General features: G+C 41.1%; 1 protein-coding gene across 1 annotated transcript in view; it reads left to right on the plus strand.

Moving 5' to 3' along the window:
* Positions 1 to 3,229: 3,229 nt before the first annotated feature.
* Positions 3,230 to 22,131, plus strand: part of LOC148029154 (uncharacterized) — a 41,783-nt gene continuing 22,881 nt past the window's right edge. The window contains exons 1-13 of the mRNA XM_087688537.1: positions 3,230 to 3,424; positions 3,890 to 3,956; positions 4,107 to 4,336; positions 4,385 to 4,406; positions 5,236 to 5,246; positions 5,970 to 6,094; positions 6,178 to 6,310; positions 6,412 to 6,558; positions 6,698 to 6,751; positions 6,941 to 7,036; positions 14,095 to 14,154; positions 15,449 to 15,523; positions 15,628 to 15,681. Of these exons, the coding sequence (XP_087544663.1) occupies positions 3,230 to 3,424; positions 3,890 to 3,956; positions 4,107 to 4,336; positions 4,385 to 4,406; positions 5,236 to 5,246; positions 5,970 to 6,094; positions 6,178 to 6,310; positions 6,412 to 6,558; positions 6,698 to 6,751; positions 6,941 to 7,036; positions 14,095 to 14,154; positions 15,449 to 15,523; positions 15,628 to 15,681 (1,269 nt within the window). The remainder of the gene's footprint in view (positions 3,425 to 3,889; positions 3,957 to 4,106; positions 4,337 to 4,384; positions 4,407 to 5,235; positions 5,247 to 5,969; positions 6,095 to 6,177; positions 6,311 to 6,411; positions 6,559 to 6,697; positions 6,752 to 6,940; positions 7,037 to 14,094; positions 14,155 to 15,448; positions 15,524 to 15,627; positions 15,682 to 22,131) is intronic.

A 22,131-nucleotide genomic window follows, 5' to 3' on the forward strand; every position in this document is an offset into this window, starting at 1 on the left:
CAGAGCACGTTGTGGGATTTGTTGCAGATGGAGAGCTTGCAAACAGGGCAGCAAGTGCTATCATCTATGGATATTATCCGCATGTCGCTCATTGCTTGAATAACCTACTGAAACAAGCCTTTCTCTTCGGATAGGGTGGTAAAACCTAATTAAGCACTTAATCACAACAATTAATAACTGTGCATAAATTGAAATGTACACATTACCTTAATAATCTTGGACAATAGAAACCTGGTTGGCCCCAAAATTGGTGTCCATTTCGGTATATCCTTAACTTTGATTGCTAATGGACAATGTACAAGTTGAGATTTCACAATCTCCTTTGTTGATCCAAAAGTCCCTTGTTGTACATAAAATCAGCAAGCAATTTGGGCCAATTGCCCCTTGATTTTCACCCAAGACTTGCACAAATGGAACCATCAACTATCCAAATGCTGCTCCAATTTACAATGGATGGGCTAACATCTGAAATCCTTGTCAATTTCACGAATTTCAGGTGTTGATTTCAGTGTATAATGCCTTCTCTTGTTGGCACGGGTCCCAAGGTGGTTGTCAAACCCTAATTGCAAAAATTTAGGGTTTATAGTAGAAATCCTCTTATTATCCATCAAATTTGGCTGAGATTTTTTCAGAAATTACTAGAGAAGATATCAGAAAGCCAAGATGAGTGATAGATCTGATTTTCTTTGTGAGAAAACCCTAATTTACCTGCTACTTACTCCAATTTGCATTTAATGCAGTTACCTACTGCCAGACACCTTCAAAATGCTGTCAGTTGATTAGGAATGCCATTGCTAGCCCTTGAAAGGTGTCTCCTCGCTGTCCCTTGCTTGTCGAGGCCCCCAGATGGATGTCTTCTGTAACAAATTGCTATTCTTTGATCAGAAAATGGATCAATAGCTTATTTTCTCTCTTCCCTAGGTTGTAAACTAATTGAATGGCTGAGATCTAGGCCCCAAAAACGTTTTCTTAGTTTGCATGGGCATTTTTGCCAAGTGGCAGCCTTCTAAACCCATTTTTAAACATTATCTAGCGGTTTAATTAATTTTCAAGATTAAGTAATCCTAAAAATTAATTTCAACCCTTTTGACCTTGCTTAAAATTAAACGTGCCCATCCATATTTAAATTGACTAGGCCATTTGCAACCTAAAGTGATCCCCAACCTTTGTTGACCTAAGACCAGCATTAATAAATTAATTAATGCTAGTCCCTAGTGTCACCACTGACACTTATTGGCCAAAGGATTAACCTAGGGTCAAAACTAACACCAATTGGCTTCCAAAGCCCAGTTGTCATAGCTTATCTCAACTTTTGCCTTTGACACCCATTGCATCCTTGGGTTCCTTGGCTTGTTACCACAAAATAATTGCCATATGCATCACATGTGCTAAACAACTTTGTACATTTGATTAATAATTTAATCAAATGTTATCGGCAATATTAAAGCATCTTAAAATTTCATATATCCATGACAGATGTCCCCCTTGAAATCCTTGCAATCATCCTCGATTGCACTACATTATACCAAAGGAAAAGCATATTGCATTGGAATTTTCACAAGGTATCTCACAATTACAACATTGGATGTAGTTGTCCAACCATGCCATTTTTTCCAAACCTACTGAATAAACATGATATAAATCTGAAATATAGTCTAGAACTATTGCTAGAAACCCATTGGATGTATCCATAACTCGTGTTTCTCAACTGTTTTGACTTCACAACCATAGTAAAGCATATTCTCAGCATAAACCATGGTTGAGACTGTCTATGGCATTTACTAACATGCTGCTGTCCATGGAATCAGATGTAAACCCCTTTGACACCCATTGCATCCTTGGGTTTCTTGGCCTGTTACCATGAAATAACTGCAATATGCATCACATGTGCTAAACACTTTGCACATTTGATTAATAATTTAATCAAATGTTACTGGCAAGATTAAAGCATCTTGAAATTTCACATCCCCATGACATACCTCCCCCTTGAAATCCTTGCAATCGTCCTCGATTGCACTACATTGTACCAAAGGAAAAGCATATTGCATTGGAATTTTCACAAGGTATCATAATCACAACATTGGCTGCAGTTGTCTAACCATGTCATTTGCCCCAAACCTACTGAATAAACATGATATAAATCTGAAATATAGTCTAGAACTATTGCTAGAAACCCATTGGATGTATCCATAACTGGTGTTTCTCAACTATTTTGACTTCACAACCATAGTAAAGTATATTCTCAACATAAACCATGTATGTGCATTGCCAAACTTGCCACTTTGTGTTCTAGCATCATGCCAACATTGCTATACTCGGGGTTATGCATATTACTAGCTATACTTGGATACTTTGGGCCTTGCACACCACGCATTAGTTGTTGCATATCATAAGGAGCTGTGCCATACATCTCCATATGTGGTTCCTGACCCATCATAGCATGGAAACTAGTTTCACCACCAAAATAACCTGGCTGCCCCATATTACACGCTTGACCTACTGTCTGAAAAAACATTGATTTGGCACTTTCAAGTTGGCCTTGCATATGCATCGATTGCCCCACTTACATCAAATGCTTATGCTCACTATCCACATTTGGAACATCATGTTGTTGTATTGGCTCTTCCTTTGGCGCATCTTGAAATTTTATTATAATTTCCATCTTTTTGATCTTGCAAAAGATATACAAAATTCCAATAGCTTTTTGTCGCGCAGATTCCCGTACGATGAGGGATCACATCCATAGGATGGAGGAGATTCGGGATGAGGTTTTATTTCTTGGTATAGACATTTTTTCGGTGGATCTAGTTGTGACGCATCTTTCACATCTTCCATCATCGACATATGATGTGTTCTACACCATTCTTCTCACTTGTTGTGGCGAGAAGACACTTACTCCATGTCCAATAGTTGGTATTAGAGCTTAATATTCGGATTCCATCTTGTCACCCCTCTGTCGATGCCATTGGCTTGAAGTTTGCTTAGCCAAAGGAGGAGGAGGTTGCTCTTTTAGGACGAGGAGGAGCTGCTATCTTAGGAGGAGGAGTTGCTAGTTGAGAGGAGGAGCTGCTTGGTAGTTCAGTCTCCACCACCAACTACCCTCTAGGCATCATAGCTTTGTCTACATCTACACTACCTTACCTAGCCGTTGCGGCTTTGCTAGCGTTTCTAGTATTGTCTACTCTCTAGTTATATTGCCTCTTTCACTGCTTGGTATGCCACTATAGCCATGTGTCCATCGCCACCTGCAGCTTTGACTATGTCGCCTCTAGCCTTGTTTGTCACCAACTTATTGAACTGCCCCAATTTTGTCACCTATGCGGTGGTCAATTGTGCAGAGCCACCACTTGCTCCTGCAGTGCTGCCACTTGGTCTTGCAATGCCACCATTTACACCTTTTGCTCCATGTGTTGCACCACAACAGGTGCTTGTCGTTAGCAGCCCCACCATAGTCCGCCACAGCTAGGGTGCTCCAGTGCCGCCCTGTCACTAAGCTATTGTTCCAAACATCATCAAGGTCCGCTCATCATTCTTAGCCTGTCTTGGACTGTCTAGCACATCTTCAACGCATTCGGCATCTTCACATGCATCCCAAGGACTTGAAAATTTGGGCCGTTTGCTTATGAAGTCCTTTGCGTGCATTATCATAGAAATTGCTGACATTGTGCAATTTCATTGACATGTGCATAGTAAATTTGGGGTTTTGCTGAAATCGACTTCGATTTGTGCTGAAGTCTCAACATTCATCATTGACATTGATAATTAGCTGTAAGTAATTCTGAATTTCTGCAATGTCTCAAAATTTTGGGAGAAAAATTTGGGGCATTTCACCTCTTCCATGTTGCAAGGTTTGGTTATAAGTTCCTTAGTTTTTATTCAGCAATGACAGGGAATAACAATGATGTTCTTGGCATCCTCAGCAGTGAGGACAAATTGGACGGAAAAAAAGGACTCCGGTATGGTTGCCCAAGTGACATCAGCCACTTAGTCAACCTTGTGATTGTGTGCAACAATAGGGAACACGAACATGGAGAGAAAAGAGAAGAGAGAGACTGCAAGGGAGAAGAGAATGAAGTGATAACTCTGCACTGAATCTGAATGGAAAGCTGAATACAATGAGAAATTGATCAGTCCCTTCATGCAGCCCAAGGCATCAGGAGGACATTGGATCAGGCTGATGACAATGACAGCACAAGACAGAGAAGAGGTTGAAGTCAAAGTGTGCTGTTCACTTGCTGAAGAGATAATGACCAGCCAAAGAGGAGGGACTGCTATGTATGGCTCCGAATTTCCAAATCTGGCTGACCAGATGCAGACTGCAGTTGGCCACATAAATGTTGGCTGAGCAGCTGTAATAAATGCTCAATTAGCTGGTGAAAATCAGGAACAGGGTGCCCATCATAAATGTAGGTGGCCCCCACATTGGCCATTGAAAAAGAAATATAGAGGTTGTACGATGTCCTTTGCTAGTGTGGACACACCTGAAACTTATTGAAAAATAAATGCACTGAGAAAGAATGGGCTGAAATAGTCAGAGCTCCTATGTGTCAGAAGCTCACAACTAGGAGATGATAGATTGACAAAATGTAGGCTAACACTCCCTCTTAGATTGGGAGTGTCTGAAGACCCAAAGACTTGTTGTGATGAAGCATAGAAGCTTGAGACAAAGGCTCTTAGGTGTGTTGCATTGTCCTACTGTGGGATAATAGGTCACCACTAACTTGGAATCCATGTTCCACTCCCAAACAAAACAGTTCTAAACCTCAATGTGCTTCATGCGAGCATGAAACACTAGATTCTTCTGTAGAGCTAGAGCACTTTGGTTGTTTATGCTTAGGTGAGTGGATCTTGTTTGTGGAAAGCCAATCTCCACCAACAAACGGTGGAGCCAAACTGCCTCCTATGCTATAGTACAAAGACCAAGTCCCCCAAGAATCTCTCTCTATCTATCTTGATTCACTCTTATGGCACACTTGTTCTTCTACTAACAATAAATTCAGAGGTTCTGACTACTCTACTTGGAGTGCTGTTATGGGGGTTTTGTTTGTGCAGAAGTAGTTGTGGTATGGTTCGACTTTGTGTGCTCAACAAGCATCTCCACTTCCATCTGGTTGGAATGAGGATTCGAAGAGGCAATCCTTGATCGGGACTCCGATGATACTCTCACATATTGGGCCACACTTGCTATCAAAGGACTGCCAGGCTTATCAGTATTCCATCTCTGATCTCACTGAGCACTGCTGCATGTACTTTCTTACCTGGGTGCACAATCAATATATTATTTTGGGGATCTTTTCATTTCCTTTGTTTTGTGTCCTGTACTCACTTGCCTTAACTAGGGTGATAGATCCATGGATAGTTTGGGTTACATAAGTAAACTGTTGGCTCTTCAAATAAGATTCATGTGTCAGCTGTCAAGTGTTCTGTGGCCCTGTTTGAAGCATCATGTGTGTCTAGCAGCAGCTTCATTTCAATCCACATGTGTAAGGCAGCCTTGAGTAGTGTAATTATGCAGTCAGTCCTGCTACCTCAATCTAGTGCAACAAGTAGAGATTTGACAATGGGAAAGCTAGCACACTTTGAAGAATTGAAAGGCTTTGGAAGTGCACATCAGTTGCGATTCAAGTTAGCTCAGTATTGTTAACTGCATTTTTTTGGTCAAAAGGGTGTATCTAATTGTACTACTCAGAACCAAAGAAATACATGGGCTCAACAGCATATTGTTCACTGCATATTGCATGTGATATATTCAATCTGCATTTCGAAGGGTCATTCTATTATGGTTGTACTGTTTCCTTTTGGTTTAATAAGACCCAATTGAACACACATACAAACATATTTTTTAGTTACAGAAAGGGCAACTCTGGAATAAGGAAAGCTATTCATTGGCCACTCCTAAGTAGCAGCACTTAAGCATCCTGTTAGAAATCTTACTGTTTTTTGGAAAGCTGATGACATTGTAAACACAGGATGACAATGAAGGCAGATCAAAGAGGGCATTGATTGTTCTATGTGATTTGCATCGTCGAAAGCTGTGGGTTGATGAAAGAACAGCAAATGCTATCTGTAATGCATGCCTCCATAAGTCTTCCAGGTAAGGTTGTTTGGCCATTCAAATTCATCTATGCTTAGATTGTGCAGAATCTATTTTCAAATTTGAATGAGATTTCACTGCAGGATAATGAAGGCCGCTTTGTCTTTTCTTCTTGGGTATGAACAAGTGGATGATGAGGATGAGGCTGAGTCAAGTGATGATGATGCTCAGGAGCACAACCCATCTGTTGCTGTTAGTAGGGAAGCTGTTTATAAGGCAAGGTGTTAGCTTGCTCATTGTAATCTGAAAAATGCATAATAGGCTGCTCAGTAAACCTACATTATTCAGCCCATTAAATTGTTGATCTGTTATTGAAGGCTCATCATAAAGGGACAGCTTCAAGTCGAAGGAAAAAGCAGGCAAAACTACAGCGAGTGATGCGGAGCTTGAAGAAACAACAGCGCAGTCAAGCAGAGAATAGTGATTGGAGCACCTCACCTTTGCAACAGCTACATGATCCACAAGTAAGCTACCCACCATTTGACACGAGTGTGCATCCACACATACATTGGGACTAAGGTTCTCAAGACATGCTGCATATTCTTTATGCACCAATACATGCTTAATAATGACAACTCTTTGGTACACATTTTAATTTTGCAGGGATTTGCAGAAAAGCTTTTTTCTCGTCTTCAAAATTGCAATGAACGATTTGAGGTTGTCATAAAACAAATTATGCAGCTCATTTTGAAGCATCATTACTTGTTGATGGGAAATCGCATTTTCTGATTTGCTGCTTCTGAATGAAAAATTCACCTAGCAGTTGCCTCAGGACTCTGGGAGCCTTTGTATTGAACTCATTATGTTTTTCTGAGCTAAGGTGCCACAGGTATTGCACAATTTCAGGTGAAACTCATGATGATGAAAGTAATCTCCAGAGCTGTAGGTTTACATCGATTGATCGTCTTGAATTTCTATCCTTTCCTACAGAAATATGTTCAGGTTAGCATGTGCCTTGCTGTTGGTCCGTCACTCTTTGATGTATAGACAAAAATGCATTATACTTGTCCATGCAGCTGATGATTACATGTAAGGTTTCCAGCTTGGAACTTGTGCATGCACTTCTTTTATCCTTTGGAGGTGTAAGTGAATTATAAAATTGATTGGCTTAGGCCTGTGATTGTGACTTCTTCCACTGTTTAGCTTGCACTTTGTACTTTGGAGATATGCCTGGTTGAGAAATTTAGTCTCTAGGGCCTGTGATTGTGACTGCTTCCACTGTTTATACAAGGTCTCTTGTTTTTAAGCTGTCCAGAATGTTTGAGAAATTTGGCCTGACTTTTGGCCCAATAACTGCTTCTGGCAGCACAACCTGTCTTTCAAAGCTGCTTGCCTGATACTTACTCTTATCAATGGAGCCAATGTAAAAACAAGACTAGGCTCTGTAATTTGTTTTACAGGAGTAGGGCATCTGATCTAGCACAAAGAGAGGGTGCACTTGTCAGCAAGAAGAAGGTTTGAAAAAATTCATAGGGGAAGAAATGCTAAAACTGCATCAACAATCGATGAAAAAGTTGTGTCTGGGCTAGTGGGACTAAGAAAATTGCACTTTGAATATTGAATCAACAGGGAAAAACATGCCAAAGTGAGTAGACAATCTGGGGGGCAAAATGACTAGACAATCTGGGGGAAAAATGTTTGATTGGTAAAGATGCCTGCCACTTGCCATGCTCTCCACTGTCTGCTCCAGGACCTTCTCATCTGCCATTTGATAAGTGTCCCTCCAAACTCTGGTGGATAGGGTGGTGTCACACACCCATGTGGCCCACTGAATGTGCTTGTGCTTGCCCAGCAATAAGCTCTCCCTGTCCCTCATTTGCCTATTCATATAACCCACTGTCTATCAATCTCCTCTGACAGCTTGGGGGTCTCTGCTTCAGCACCTCGTACAGGCAATGCCATACTCGCAGCAAGCTGCACAGGAATGAAGAATGGGGAAAGAGGTTTAAACATTTCAAGCAGCAATTTTCTTTTTCAGCCTTTTTTGGCTAGTTTCCACTTGCTTGTGCACCAGGGCACTTGGATTATCTACCCTTTTGGGGCTTTGTACGATGATGGACCAGGACCTCTTTTGGCAATCTACATTTTTCTAGTTTTTCTTCTCACCCTTCTCCTTTAGTTTGGGTTTTTTATAATCCAACCTCTCAAGATACTACACACGCTTGGTATCCCTTGGTACCACCAGGAATGATCAAGTGACTCAATGAGGCATATCTGTTAGAGATTGTCATCTCTTGCATAGGCATTTCCTGTCAATTGTGTGTACTGGCCGTTTTGTACAATCTGCAGGTGTGCTACATCAGCAGGCAGGTGTGCCACGTGGCAGTGCGGGTCTGTTCGCCATGTCAGCAGGCAGTTGGACAGTACAGTCGGCTGCATTAAATGCAGCCGACAGCATATTTTTATCATTTTTTCTCAGGCTATTTCTTGCCTGTTTTCAGCACACACTTGCACAGATTTTGATCACAGTTTTCCAGATTGCTGATCATGGAGACTGCCCCGGGGTTCACAGATTGTGAGATCTTTGAGGTGGAGACACACACAAATATACACTCTATGCTCATGTACATATTTGCTTCCTTATACAGCATTCTTCATTGCCGATTTTGTGTTCCATTGTCTCTTTTTTTTTTCCCGTAATATTCCACTGTCTGTCTGTCTCTCTCTCTCTCTCTCTCTTTGTTCACTCTCTGTCTTGGTCATATTCTTTTGCACCTTTTCACTCTGACATGGTATCAGAGCATTGAAGGATTAACTAAGGGTGGACCTACCTGAAGAGGAGATTTCAGCGTGACACAAGGCTGTGTTTTCAGCATTCAAGGGCGAGTAGGAGGGCTACACATTAGAACAAGGATGAGGTGAGTGTGGGCATGCGAGGAAGGAGCAGAGTTGCTGAAGTTGTCGCTGATTTTTGCTTTTTGAGAAGGAAAAAGGTTGCATTTTGGGCCTTTAAGTGCAGATTTTACCTTTTCATTGCCTCCATTGGGTGAAGAAGGGGTGGGACAAATAGAAAAGAGCCCTAGCAGGTTGAATATACACAATCAGAAGGGGTGCTTTTTGTGTTTTATGCAGGCATTTTAGGTGAAGATGTCTTCTGAGGCTGAGAGAGAGTTGATGGACAGGAAGGTGCCTATGTTACCAACTCTTCTATTAGATCAAAAGCTGGATGGTGAGAACTACCACATTTGGTGCACTATGATGCTTGCCATTTTAGAGTCCTATGATTTGGTGGAGCTTGTTACAAAGGCTATCTATCGTCATTCTTTGCAAGACGAGTCCAAACTCTCTACAAGTGATAAGTTGGAGTTGGCCAAGGCTCAGGCACATTGGGACAAACTAAATGCTCTCATCCATTCGTTTTTATTTTTCTCATGTACTATAGCTGTGATCTCCCATATAGAGCATTTGATGGTGGCTCACGAGATATGGCTAGAGCTTGATTAGATGTATAATCGCATGACCGTCATGAAATGAGTTTCTTTGGAAGTGCAAATATGGACCATGAGTGTAGTCATCTTCTATACGGGAGCATATCAACAAGTTGAGGCAGCTTCAGAAGCTACAAAACGTAGGGAAGGTGATCACTTCTAAAGACATGGCAATTTCTTTCACAATTACCACCTCGTTTTAGTGGTTTTTATTCCATGCTGATTACCTTAGGGTGGTCGGAGACTCTTTGTTGGGAGTTGGTTCCTATAGTCTTGGACCAAAAGGAGTAGTTAAATGGGCCCAATGCTTCGAAATTGGATGCACTAATAGGTCAGTCCTCTTAGAAGAAGGGGAAGGATCAAAAGGAGGAGGAGGACAAAACAAAGAAGGACAAGGAAAAGGAGCCTACTTGTTACGTTTGTGGCAAGAATAGGTCATTGGAAGAAGGATTGCCTCGACAAGGAGAAAAAGGAAAAGGAGGAGGAGAAACCTTCAAAGGATTCCAGAGTGATGACTGCTCCCTCATCAGTTACTTTCCTCCACTTGGAGGTGGTTGAGGCATCAACCCTGAAGGCCTTTGATGTTGCGTTGACAGCCCCATACACTCAAGGGTGAATTGTTGACAGTGGTGCCTCTTGGCACATGACTCCTTCTATAGTAGGTGTTGCTCATTTGCGGCCTTCGCATGGCCAGATTCTTATTGGTGATAGTTCTTCTATCCCTATTCAGGGATGGGGTAACATGCATCTTATTCCAAATGGGCAGGGTGGTGCCCATACATTTGAGGTGCTTTATGTGCCGGCCTTGGAATACCATTTGCTTTCGGCACACAAGATTTGTGCACTTGGTCTCTTAGTCGAGTTTGATATGGATTCCTTTGAGATTCTTGATTGTGGATTGTGACAAGTTCTTGCTTTAGGTTATAGGGAGAACGGAGTCTACAAGTTGTGGTTTTCTTTTACCTTGATTTCTCTTCTTTTTACCTCTCAAACATAGTTCCGAGCTTTGGCATACTCGGTTTAGCCACCTCAACTATGATTACCTACGAAAGGCATCTAAGGGACATCTTGTTCGAGGCCTGCGGGATATTGTGGTGAGTCAGTAGCCGTGTGTATCCTGCATCCATGGGAAGCAAACTTGTGATGCTATTCCTAGCAAGGCTTCGAGGCGGTAGTCTTCAACACCCTTGGAGCTTGTTTCAATCGATCTTTGTGGACCGATGAGGACATTCCCTTAAAGGAAGCTTGTATTTCATGCTAATTGTGGATGATTATAGCAGGATGATATGGGCTTATTTTTTGAAATTGAAGTCGGAGGCTTTCTCCAACTTAACGGATTGGTTGCTCTTTGAGGAGAACTGATCGGACCGGAGATTGCAGACCTTATGATCGGATAAGGGTGGAGAATTTTATTCTAATGAGCTTGCTTATTTTTGTGCAGATTGTGGTATCCACCTCGAGTCTGCCAGTACAAACACCCCTCAGGAGAATGGCATATTGGAGTGGAAGAATCGCAGTGTGATCAAGATGACCCGTATGATGATGGAGTATGGACAAACACCTCAATGTCTATGGGCTGAGGTTGTGCCTATTGTAGTTCACATTCTTAATCGATCCCCTACTTTTGTTGTTGTTGGTACGGCCCCTTATGAGGTGTATTTTGGGTCTAAGACAAATGTTTCTTATATTAGGGTTTTTGGGTGTGATGCCTATGTTCATATCACAAAAACACAGTGTAACAAATTGGAAGTGGCTTCCAAAAGACAAGTGTTTGTGGGCTATAGCTTGCAGTCTGAAGGCTATTGATTGTATGATCTCGTTAAGCGGGATGTCTACACAAGCCGTGATGTTTGGTTCGTGGAAGTTCCAGTCTTAGAGATAGCATGATCATTGGTGGAGATTGATGGAGCACGAGCTGGAGTCAATTGAGAGGAATGGTACTTGGTACCTTGTGCCTAAGCCTTCTCATAAGATCATTGGAGTCAAATGGGTCTTTAAGACCAAATACCGCAGTGATGGCATGTTGGACAAGTACTAGGCTCGCCTTGTTTCTAAAGGTTTTGCACAGTGCCCAAGCATTGATTTCCATGATACTTTTGCCCCTATAGCTCAGGCGGCTACTATTTGTGCAATTCTTGCCTTGGCTAGCCGTAGGAGATGACCAGTCTATTAGTTGGATGTGAAGTCTGCCTTCTTAAATGGGGAGTTGAAGGAGGAGATCTATGTTGAACAGTCTCCAAGCTTCAGTTCTTCTGATGGTAAGGTGTATAGGTTGAGAAAGGCTCTCTATGGCCTTAAGTAGGCTCCCCGTGCTTGGAATGAGAAGTTTGACTTGTTCTTCCAAGAGAGTTTGGGGTATTTGCGTTCCAAGGCCGACCCCCAGCTTTATGTTCACACCTCAAGTGGAGATTGTGTGCTGTTTGTCCTTTATGTGGATGACTTGATTGTGGTAGGTGACTATGCCTAGATGGTCATGCAGACGAAGGCAACACTTCATGAGAAGTTTGAGATGACGGATATGGGACTTTTTCATTTCTTTTCAGGTCATGAGATCTATCAGACTCCGAGGGGGATCTTTATTTCCTAGTAGCGGTATGTGTAGAAGCTCTTGACTACGTGTGAGATGGAGGGATGCAAGTCTATTATGACTCCTATGGATCCGAACTAGAAGGCTATAGCTCATTCCGATTCTCCTTTGGTTGATGCTACCCATTGCAGGCAATTGGTTGGTTCCTTGATTTGGCTTCTCAATACTCGTGTTGACTTATGTTATGCTGTAGGTGTGCTGGCCGGGTTCATGAGTGAACCCAAGATGGTGCATTAGAAGGTTGCTCAGAGAATTTTGAGGTTCCTTTGGGGGACCCCTGATCTCGGGATATATTATCCAGTAGGTACAGGTGATGCAGACTTGGTACTTACAGGATGGAGTGATTCAGATTGGGCTGGCAATGTGGATCATTGGAGGTCCACAACAGGTTATTGCTTTACCTTGGGTGCCGGTGCTATTTCATGGAGTAGCAAGAAGCAGCCCACGGTTGCCCTATCTTCGACTGAGGTGGAGTATTGTGAGACAGTGTGGCTTCATAGGTTATTGAAGGAGCTTGGCTACTCGCTGACAGGTCCTACTGTCCTTTAGTGCGACAATGAGAGTTGCATTGCCTTTGCCCGGAACTCTGTGTTTCATGCTAGCACGAAGCACATTGAGACCCAATACCATTTCATTTGGGAGAAGCTTCTAGGTGAGACTATCGATATGGTCTACTGCAAGATAGAGGACAATCTTGTAGACTTATTTACGAAGGCGCTTCCACATGCTTTACTTCGACAACACTCTAGATCCCTTAGCCTTCTGCCTTGTCCAGGGTCTATGAGGGGGTGAGAGAGATTTTCATCTCTTGGACAGGCATTTCCTGTCAATTGTGTGTGCTGGCAGTTTTGTACAGTCCGTAGGTGTGCCACGTCAGCAGGTAGGTGTGCCACATGGCAGCACTGGTCTGATTGCCATATCAGCAGGCAATCAGACAGTATAGTCGGGTGCATTAAATGCAGCTGACAGCATATTTTTATCATACTTTCTCAGGCTGTTTATTGCCTGTTTTCAGCACACACTTAAACACAGATTTTGATCACAGGTTTCCAGATTGTTGATCGTGGAGACTGAATCGGGGTCACAGATTTTGAGATCTTCGAGGTGGAGACATGCGCAAACATACATTTTGTGCCCGTGGCCCCATGTACATATCTGCTTCCTTATACAGCATTCTTCATTGCAGATTTTCTGTGTTCCATTGTCTCTCTTTCTCTCTGTTCACTCTCTGTCTTGGTCATACGCTTCCGCACTGCTTCACTTTGACAATACCAGGTAGATCATCCATAAAATGGTGCATTCACACTGTGCAACAAGGCCTAAGGTGCCTTTATACCCAGTTTCCCTCTTAGGTGCATAATCTCAATAGCAAATCATCAAGTCTGTTTGAAACTATTCTCAGCTACACAAGATCTAGTAAGTGCATGTTGTGCCATCGTGCCCGGACACCCTCACATTGTACCATCCTCTCTGGACACCCTCATTTTGAATGTTGTCAAAGGGAGGTTTGTGGGGATATTGACCAATCTCCATAGTAAGCAATTTTTTTGGCAGAAACTTGTCCTGCAATAGCTGTCAAAGTATGATCTACAAAAGTATCAATTCTATCTGAGACACAATAGTCTATCACCATGGAAGTGTTTTCCTACCATCCATAATCCGTAGGTACCTGCATTGACTGATCGCCTGATTACATGTGATAGCATGTGTTTGTGGGGTATTGCATGTGTCTCTGTTTTTGTTATGATGTCAGGAGTTCACATTTCTCATTTTAAATTTGTTTCACATTCAAGTGTCTTCAACATTTCAGGTTAGTATTCTGACAAAATCTCTCTGTATGTTACTGCATATTCTTTGTTGCTGGTGATCTGATGAAAAAAGTAGTGCTATATGTTTGAAACAAAGATGAAGATGGGTGATTTCAATACAAGCAAGCATTATCTTGGATTAACATGTTCTCTCTTCTTTTTTTCTGGTTTATGCAGCCTCATCAACGGGATGTAACACATGTACTTGCATCAGCTGTTCAAGCTTGCCATGATATGGTACAATAGTTGTATTCTAGTTCATATGTGTCAAAACTTGAGGGAACAAAAAATTTATTCTTGTCATGGCTAGGTTTAGAAGCAGTTTTGCGCAGAAAACCTGTATATTTTTCTACATCTGTTTATGCTGAGGTATAATCTGTCAAGAAAGAGCTGTTAGTTTAGTATGTATCATGGGTTTTAGGCTCAGTGGCTTAGTTGTCTAGGGCTTCACCCTGAGGCTCTAGAATCTTGTCTTGTGACTTCTATATATGCTCCATGCCACTCTCATTGCTGGATTGCATCGTTTTGCATCCTTGGAGAGAGGAAGCTGGAGGCATTGCTGCTGGTCATCACTGTGCATGTATCTTGGTGCTATTGTATTGTACATCTCATGCTTCATCTTATGGATTCCATTGCCTGCTTGTGTTTGTTTTATGCTGGTAGTGTTCATACTTTCTTTTTCTTGCTTCTAATCATCTGGACATTCTCACGAAAGCAACTACCACATTTATTAAGCATTGTCAAGTGACCAATTGAAAATAACAAGTTATCCTAAATTGTAAGATGTCCCTGTTTTTACGACGTCTTTAGGCTGATCTCAGACTCTATCTTTAGGAGCCTCCTAGAAGTTAGCGACACCAAAATGAAGGCTGGTTGATATATCTCCTTAGAACAGGACTTAATACTCAAATTGAGCCTTATATTCAAACTTAATGCATTTTGAACAACCAGCCCTTTCTGCATTTTAGACACAATTCATATTGTGGCCAATCTATGTTGAGGATCTATTTCACACTCGCTAGGCATCAAAATTGTCTTCTGCAATCATATATATCTATACTTTTGAGTTATGGCCGCATGCACTAATCAGGTAATATAGATGCGAGTGTGTCCCAAGTATATTTTGGACCCATCATGACCTCTGGCCCTTGACTTTCGTTACATTTTCTTTCAAGTATTTGCAGTGTTTCTATGTTTGGTATTCGTGAAGGAAAGTTAATAAGAAGAAAATCAGAATGTTCAGTTGTGATATAAACACACTAAAAAAGTGATTGTTCATCACTGAACCTCCTTGCATTTGTCTATCGATACAAATAGCTTCCAAGCCAAAAAAGAGTGCACACACAATTGGTTTCAGAATCTCTTTGCTTATACCTTTGATGAGTCAAAACCAATCAAATAAAGAAAACATAAAATAAATTGTGATACATGTATTACACTATATATTGTGTTGGTGATGAAATAATAGCAGAAGCAAGTGGATAGTGTAGAATTTGTGTAACTGAGTGATGCTTCATTTTTGTTGTGTCAGGTGCCACCTGATGCAGTAGAATCTCTCTTACGCCAATTGGTAAACCAATTTGTTCATGATCGAGCAAGACCAGAGGTTGAACGCTGTTTCTATATATATTTTGTGTCATTTATGTTAGTCATTGTATTTCCCTTTGACATAGCTGCCATCTTTTCATGGAAGGCGCTCTGTTCATGCAGGTGATAGCAGTTGGATTGAATGTTGTGCGGGAGATGTGTGTGAGAATGCCTCTGGTATGGAATGTTTATTGTCTTCCACATGTTTGATACTACAATATGTAAAAGTTATTGTTGATATAGCTCTTTTATATCTATTGTGAGAGGGATTTCTTCTATTCTCCATTTCCTTGATAGTTAAAATACTCATGCTATGTAGCCACCAAAAATAATTTGTGAATAAGTTGGCAGCTTGCATGAGAGAGAGATTTTTATTCCAATTTTATATTGTTGTGGTCCTGTTCCATGTACATGTTCATCTCAGTTGAACCTTGAAAATTATTGGTCCTTCCCAGATGAACCCTCAAAATTTTGCTCTATGCCAACATCTTTACTTTGATATACTGATTTTTACTTATTGTTTTGTATTCAAGAATGTTCCATAAAAAAATCTAGTGGTAGATTGCCTTGCATAATAGTGGCACATCAATCATTTGATTCTTTTTGCAATGAAAGGTGTTCAAATAAAAGATTAGTAAATGGGATTTTCTTTCCAAAAGCACCTCAGACCAGAAACATGTAATTGGTAGCATTGGCTGCAGTCCAACTACATCATTTAACTTATACCTTCAGACCAGGAGCATGTAATTAGTAACGATAATGAATCACAGTGAATGCAAGTGTAAAATTTAAGCATTGATCTAGGTAATTTTTGAAATGCACTGCACAGACTTTTCAGTGGTCAGTTTTCCATGTGGATTATTTGGAAATTTGGTGGTGAAACTTTAAGCATTGTTGACCTAGGTGATGTTCCAAATTGCCATTTTATCAGACCGGCCAGTAGGCAATTTTGTGTGTGGATTCTTGGGAAATTTCAATGTACAGTGTGAATGCTGTAGGAGAACCATGAATGCTAATTTCTTTAAGCAGGTAGCTTTTGATTGACGACAGATTTGAAACATATATTGTTTAGCTCCATATATACAGATAATATCTTTCCAAGTAGCTCACCTTCAAAGTTACAGAACAAATTATAAATTCAGGTAGGGTAGATGGCCTAGACCTGTTGCTGAAACTAAAGTGAGTAAATGTGGAAGTTTTCAAATTTTGTGGTGAAAGAACCTTTGCTCAGTCAGAGGAACCTTTTCAGGTGAATATGTAATGTCTTTTAAAGCCATCAGCTGAATGCGAGCACGTGCAGCTTTCTGACTGTTTGGTGAAAAGGAGTGTGCTTAGTGCAAGGCGAAAAAAGGAATATCTAAAAGTTGAGGGTGCATATTTTCAATCATGAGTCAGAAGAGAACTATACTAATGCTTAGGAAAGGGGATGTCTCAGTTCTTAGGTCATCATTGAATGCCAGCTTTCCAAAGAGGTTGTATATGCATAATACACTATATATGCTTCTTTATCACAAGACCTCGTGCCATAGCATTTGAGGAAGGATAGTCAAATATATTTGCCTTATCCTGGCCATAGTGCTGCTGCAGCTGCGGCAGTTGCAAAACAGTATGTTAGAAAATGTGGTCAAATGATGTATAGGAGGCAGTTATTTGGAGGGTGATGATGTCTCGTGAAAAACATGTATATTAAGAGCCTTGTACTCATGGTACACCTTCTTCAAGCTATACAAGCATGCATCAGAGTTATACATGTTGTGAGTTGGTCATACTCATCAGCTCTTTTCTTTACTTTGTCCTTATGGCATAGTTATGTTGATATTTGAGTTACATCCTTGGATGTTTAGCTTGTCCTAGGTCCATATTTTTAAAAGTTGTCAAAGGGTGGCTGAGAAAGCTATAGCTTTAACAGGTTGTTAGTTAGCTGTATCATTTCCATCTTTGCTGTTCACCTTTTTGTATCTTCATCATAGGAACGGCATACTGTTGATTGCAAGGAGGAGCTTCCTTGAAGGAGAATAGGACTGGAACCTGTTTGAAGCTTTCTACTGTATATTGATACTACGGGAAGTTGGATTTGCACATTGGTTTTAGGGGGAGACAAGGCACATTGTAAGGTTAAATTGATGCATTATTTCAGAAGGCACTCTGTTGCCATTGGTTCCATGTTTAGAGAAGATATTCAGAAAAGGGTCATTAAGTGCTGCCACCATGGTTTAAGCAATTGCGTTAACTTGTAATTCGTGGTTTTGCTCTCCAATACCAATTTTGTGACAAAAGGTAAAAAGACAAAGGCTTGCTCAGATCTGCGTCAACATAACTGAAAGAATGGTTTGTTTTGTGAGTACTCTTGAAGTCACGTGAACAAGACAGACTATTGCAAAGCCTATTGGTGCTGCCTTCTATTAAAGATACACTTTGCATAAAGCTTGCATTTCCTTCCTTCCAAGTCTATTAAAGATATACTTGACATATACCTTGCATGTCCTTCCTTCCCAAGTCTGTGTATAGCAACAGTACAAGCAGCGGACACTAAGAACCAAAGGAGATTAATAGCTAGAGTGCTGCCATTACTTGTGGCTGGAGTGTTTTAACAGGCACATGACAAAGAAAGTAATGACAATGCAAGTAAGTATAATAGTCACCATCATCTCTGGGCAGTTGGAAATTGTTCCTAAGGATGACCAGCAAGGATTAGCTGAAGAAAAGTCAAGGCATTGTCCATATATGGAGGAAGTGTAAAGAAATGCTCTAAGCACAAAAACACAAAACCAATGGTACGACAAAGCACTGATTGATAAACATAGAACACAATTAGGGTTAGGGTTTAACTTGGAGACAATGAACACAATGAATAATAAATATACAGTGCTCATGCAGCAAACACACTATGCAGTGAATGTTGAACCTCGAAATCTTGCATCTTTGAGAGGTAGAGGTTATGTATGAGTTGTAGAGTGTGTTGTACTTCAAACGGATTCCAAATCGCAGCCGAAGGCAGCCTTCAAGTGTCGAATACCAGTAAATGTAGTTAGGGAAGGCTAGATTTGATGTAGACGACAGTGCAGGAGAGAAACAAAAAAACACAAGTACTTGAGGAGAGAGAAATATTGGGCGACAGCTGTTAGGTGTAAACACAGCTTGTGGAGGAGAGAGAAGATTAGGGCGGCAGCCAGAAAGTGTAAGTGTAGCTTGTTGAGGAGAGAGAAGATCAAGGTGACAACTCTAGATTGTTGGCGACAACACCATATGTTGACGTCAGCATCAAACACAGCACTCAGGTAGTAGGCGACAACTCCAAGATATTGTGGTAGCAGATGATTGGGGGAAGCTTTGATCGCAATGTCCTCTGTGAATGAGGTGTGGGCAACAAAGATACAACTCTTGAAATCTGTAAAAACAAGATTAAGGGAGAGTGGTGGGCTGCATGCCTATTTATAGAAAGTTTGGTGCGCCCAAATTAGGGTTTTGCATGTGGGACATGGTAACTCTCTAGGATTATGTTTCTTATTAAAATAAGAGGGTTTCTTATTTAATTAAGTGTGTTTTGGGCTGTTTAAGTTAGGCTAATGCATTTTTAGCTCAACATCCCCTTTCAAGCCTAAAATTGAGTTGTGAGAAATAAGCTCTTTATATGGATTTTTCCTTTATCCCAAGGTGTTTCATCCCAAAGTAGCGACGACATCGGTCAAAGGGTGCATGTCGGCTACCCAGTGACCTATCAAGACTTCAGAGGTAATAGTTATCTTACTAAGGGAGCCCAAGTGATCGCTTCAGAGAGGCCAGGGCATTGGACTAGGGTGCATGTTGGCTGCCAAGGGGCGTATTAAGTCTTGCAAAGGCAGATGGAATCAATAGTGGATTGTGTTTGCTTCTTTTTTTGGATTTTTTAAAAGGACTTTTAGTGTAATTAGTCAAAAGATTTAGCATTAAATGATGGTTTCAAATTAGTTTTTGCTCCATTGAGTCATTATGCCCCAAAATGTGGAAAAATAAGAATGGATAGCCCCACTGCTTTCATAAAACAAGCAAAACAATCCCACATACTACTAGGGTAAGTGCCTAGGGATTCCTAAGACACACAGAGAGAGAGAGAGAGAGAGAGAGAGAGAGAGAGAGAGAGAGAGAGTGTGTGTGTGTGTGTGTGTGTATACCAAGCATATGGAAAATATGCGGAGAGAAAGGCAAGATGGGTAAGCAAGCAAGACAAGCAAAGCTAGCATGCAAGCATGCAAGCATATGGAAAAATTGCCTTCGGAGATTGCCATAAGCATGTTGAAGATGGAGATGGTAGCTCCAAGCTTAATACACAATGTGAATAGTAGAGAGAGAATGAGAGTGTAGATACAGCTTGACACACGATTTGATTCATTCACAAGTGTGTAAGACAAGTACGAAGTACAATCCTTAGACCTTAGGGTTGTGTAAGTGCCTTAAGGTGCGTTCACACCCGAAAGTATGGTAAGTGATTGAACTATGTAACATAAACACACAAATAGAGAACAATGTAACTGGGGGAAAAACCTCATGATCTATCTGGTATATTAGTCAATTATGGTGAGCAGCTAGCATGACCAATTGGTGGAATAACGTCAACCGTGTACTAGGGGCAAAGGTCTCTTCATAGTTGATACCTTGCTTCTCTTGAAACCCTTGCACTACAAGGCAAGCCTTGTACTTGTCGAAGGTTCCATCAACTTTTAGCGCAGTCCTAAAAATCCACTTGGTCTGGATGTCTTTCTTGTGACTCAGATGATCTACCAAGGTCCAAGTGTCATTTCAATTAATACTCTTAAGCTCCTTTTTCATAGCCTCTTGCCATTGGGGGTGTTGAAGAGTCTCTTGCCAACTTTTGGGCTCGAAACGTACTATGTAGTCTACTGTAAACTGTAATGCAAATGAAGCTTGAGGGGCAAGTTGGGTAGATCTTCTAGGGCCCTTCGGAGTGGAATTTAGTGGAAGGATCCTTGAATCCCACATAGTTTGTTGAAACTAGTGTGGTAACGGGTCTCGTGGAGGGGGGCCTAGGGATTGAAGAATCTGCAGAGAGGTTAGGAGCCGATAATAGAGTTGGCTTAGAAGGCACTATCTCCGATAATAGGAGACAATCGTGAGCTTGAATCTTGACCAAGGAGACAATCGTGAGCTTGAATCTTGACCAAGGAGTTATGCATGACATGGACATGTTTGGTTGCTGTAGGGGCTTGGTTAAGAAAGATGTCTTGAATGGGGGCTATGTGATGTGTAACTCCACTATCCATAATCCAAACAAGAGAAGTGCTAGGTTGTGCAGAGTGGGCCTCTGTAGTCACCTCAATGGGAGATAACTTGTAGATATTTAATGAGGCTTGCGGCCTTGGATGTCTCTGAAGAGACGAGGTGAGCCTTTGTAAATGAGTTAGATAAGCCCTCTAGTGTTGAGAATGAAGTCTATTGTGATGGCTAATTGGTGGTAGTGTGGATCTTACCATGCCATTGTCCTTGATTTTGGTTGCCAACACCTTACCTTCCTTGCTGGAGGTTGCTCGAATGAGGGGTGGGGGTCTGAGTCTTTGGTTTTGTCCATGTGCCTTTTGCCTTTGATTGACACTTGTCAGAGAAGATTGGGAGGTTCCTTGTGACTTAGTAGCTTGATTTTGATTTTGTTACTTTAAATATAAAAGCTAATATTTCAAGGAGGTAGGTACTACCATTTTTTAACTCTAATTTTATAGATGGTTTCTTCTTTCACATCCCTCTGAGATATATAGTTTACAAGAAAGTGGTACTGTATTGATACTCATTAGTCTACAAACAATCTTGGATAACTCACTAGCCATACATCTAATTGAAAATATAGTGGCGCTTACCATAGATATAGTGCTATCACTATTGAGGTGACTACCAATATACTAGTAGATATTAATTTTGTAATAATTGCGTTCTCTAGTAACTAGCAGCACTATGGTAACTACCAATATTGCAATACTACCAATGCTAGGTCATGGCTAATAGCTGCCAATGCTTTGTTATGACTCATCATAGGACTTAGGAGCCCTCATGGTAGAGTACTTGGGAAGAAGTCACTAATACTTAGCCAACTTGACCTTAAAGTCATCTTGGCAAGTGATTTTGAAATTTTGAAGTTCATGGTCAAGTGTGATACGATGGGTCCCCTTTAGAGCCCATAATGTTTAGTCAAGTGTGCTCATTGCTCAAATGCGAGGTCAAAGTGCTGTAATTGGGAGTGAAACTCAAGGAGAAGACCTTGCATCAACTTGATTATGCCAGAGGCATTTCTAGCCTTGCGTGTGCAGATAGCCTTGTATGGAACAAGTGTGGGATTGGATTGGGGTTCCAACCTTTGAACAAGGTCTTATAGATTCAAAGAGTCAATAACATGCCTCATTAGATTTGATTGAGTGGTATAATTTGACCCATTGAAATGAGTCTTGTTAGAAAAAGCTATTAGAGTGTAGTGAATGTGGAAGCGTATGGAAAAGATTGAAAGGCAATGAACATGAGAGAAAGGGAGAGAGAAGAGACAGAAAGAGGGCAGATGTACAAGGACTCTTGACTTATCTTCTTGAACTAAATCTTTCCCACCAACACCTGAAAGAGACCAGAGAGAGAGTAGGATTTGCGGGGAGA

Source organism: Lygodium microphyllum, chromosome 11 (genome assembly GCF_053477565.2).
Source record: "Lygodium microphyllum isolate KBCC chromosome 11, Lygodium_microphyllum_v1.1.10, whole genome shotgun sequence".
NCBI lineage: Eukaryota > Viridiplantae > Streptophyta > Polypodiopsida > Schizaeales > Lygodiaceae > Lygodium > Lygodium microphyllum.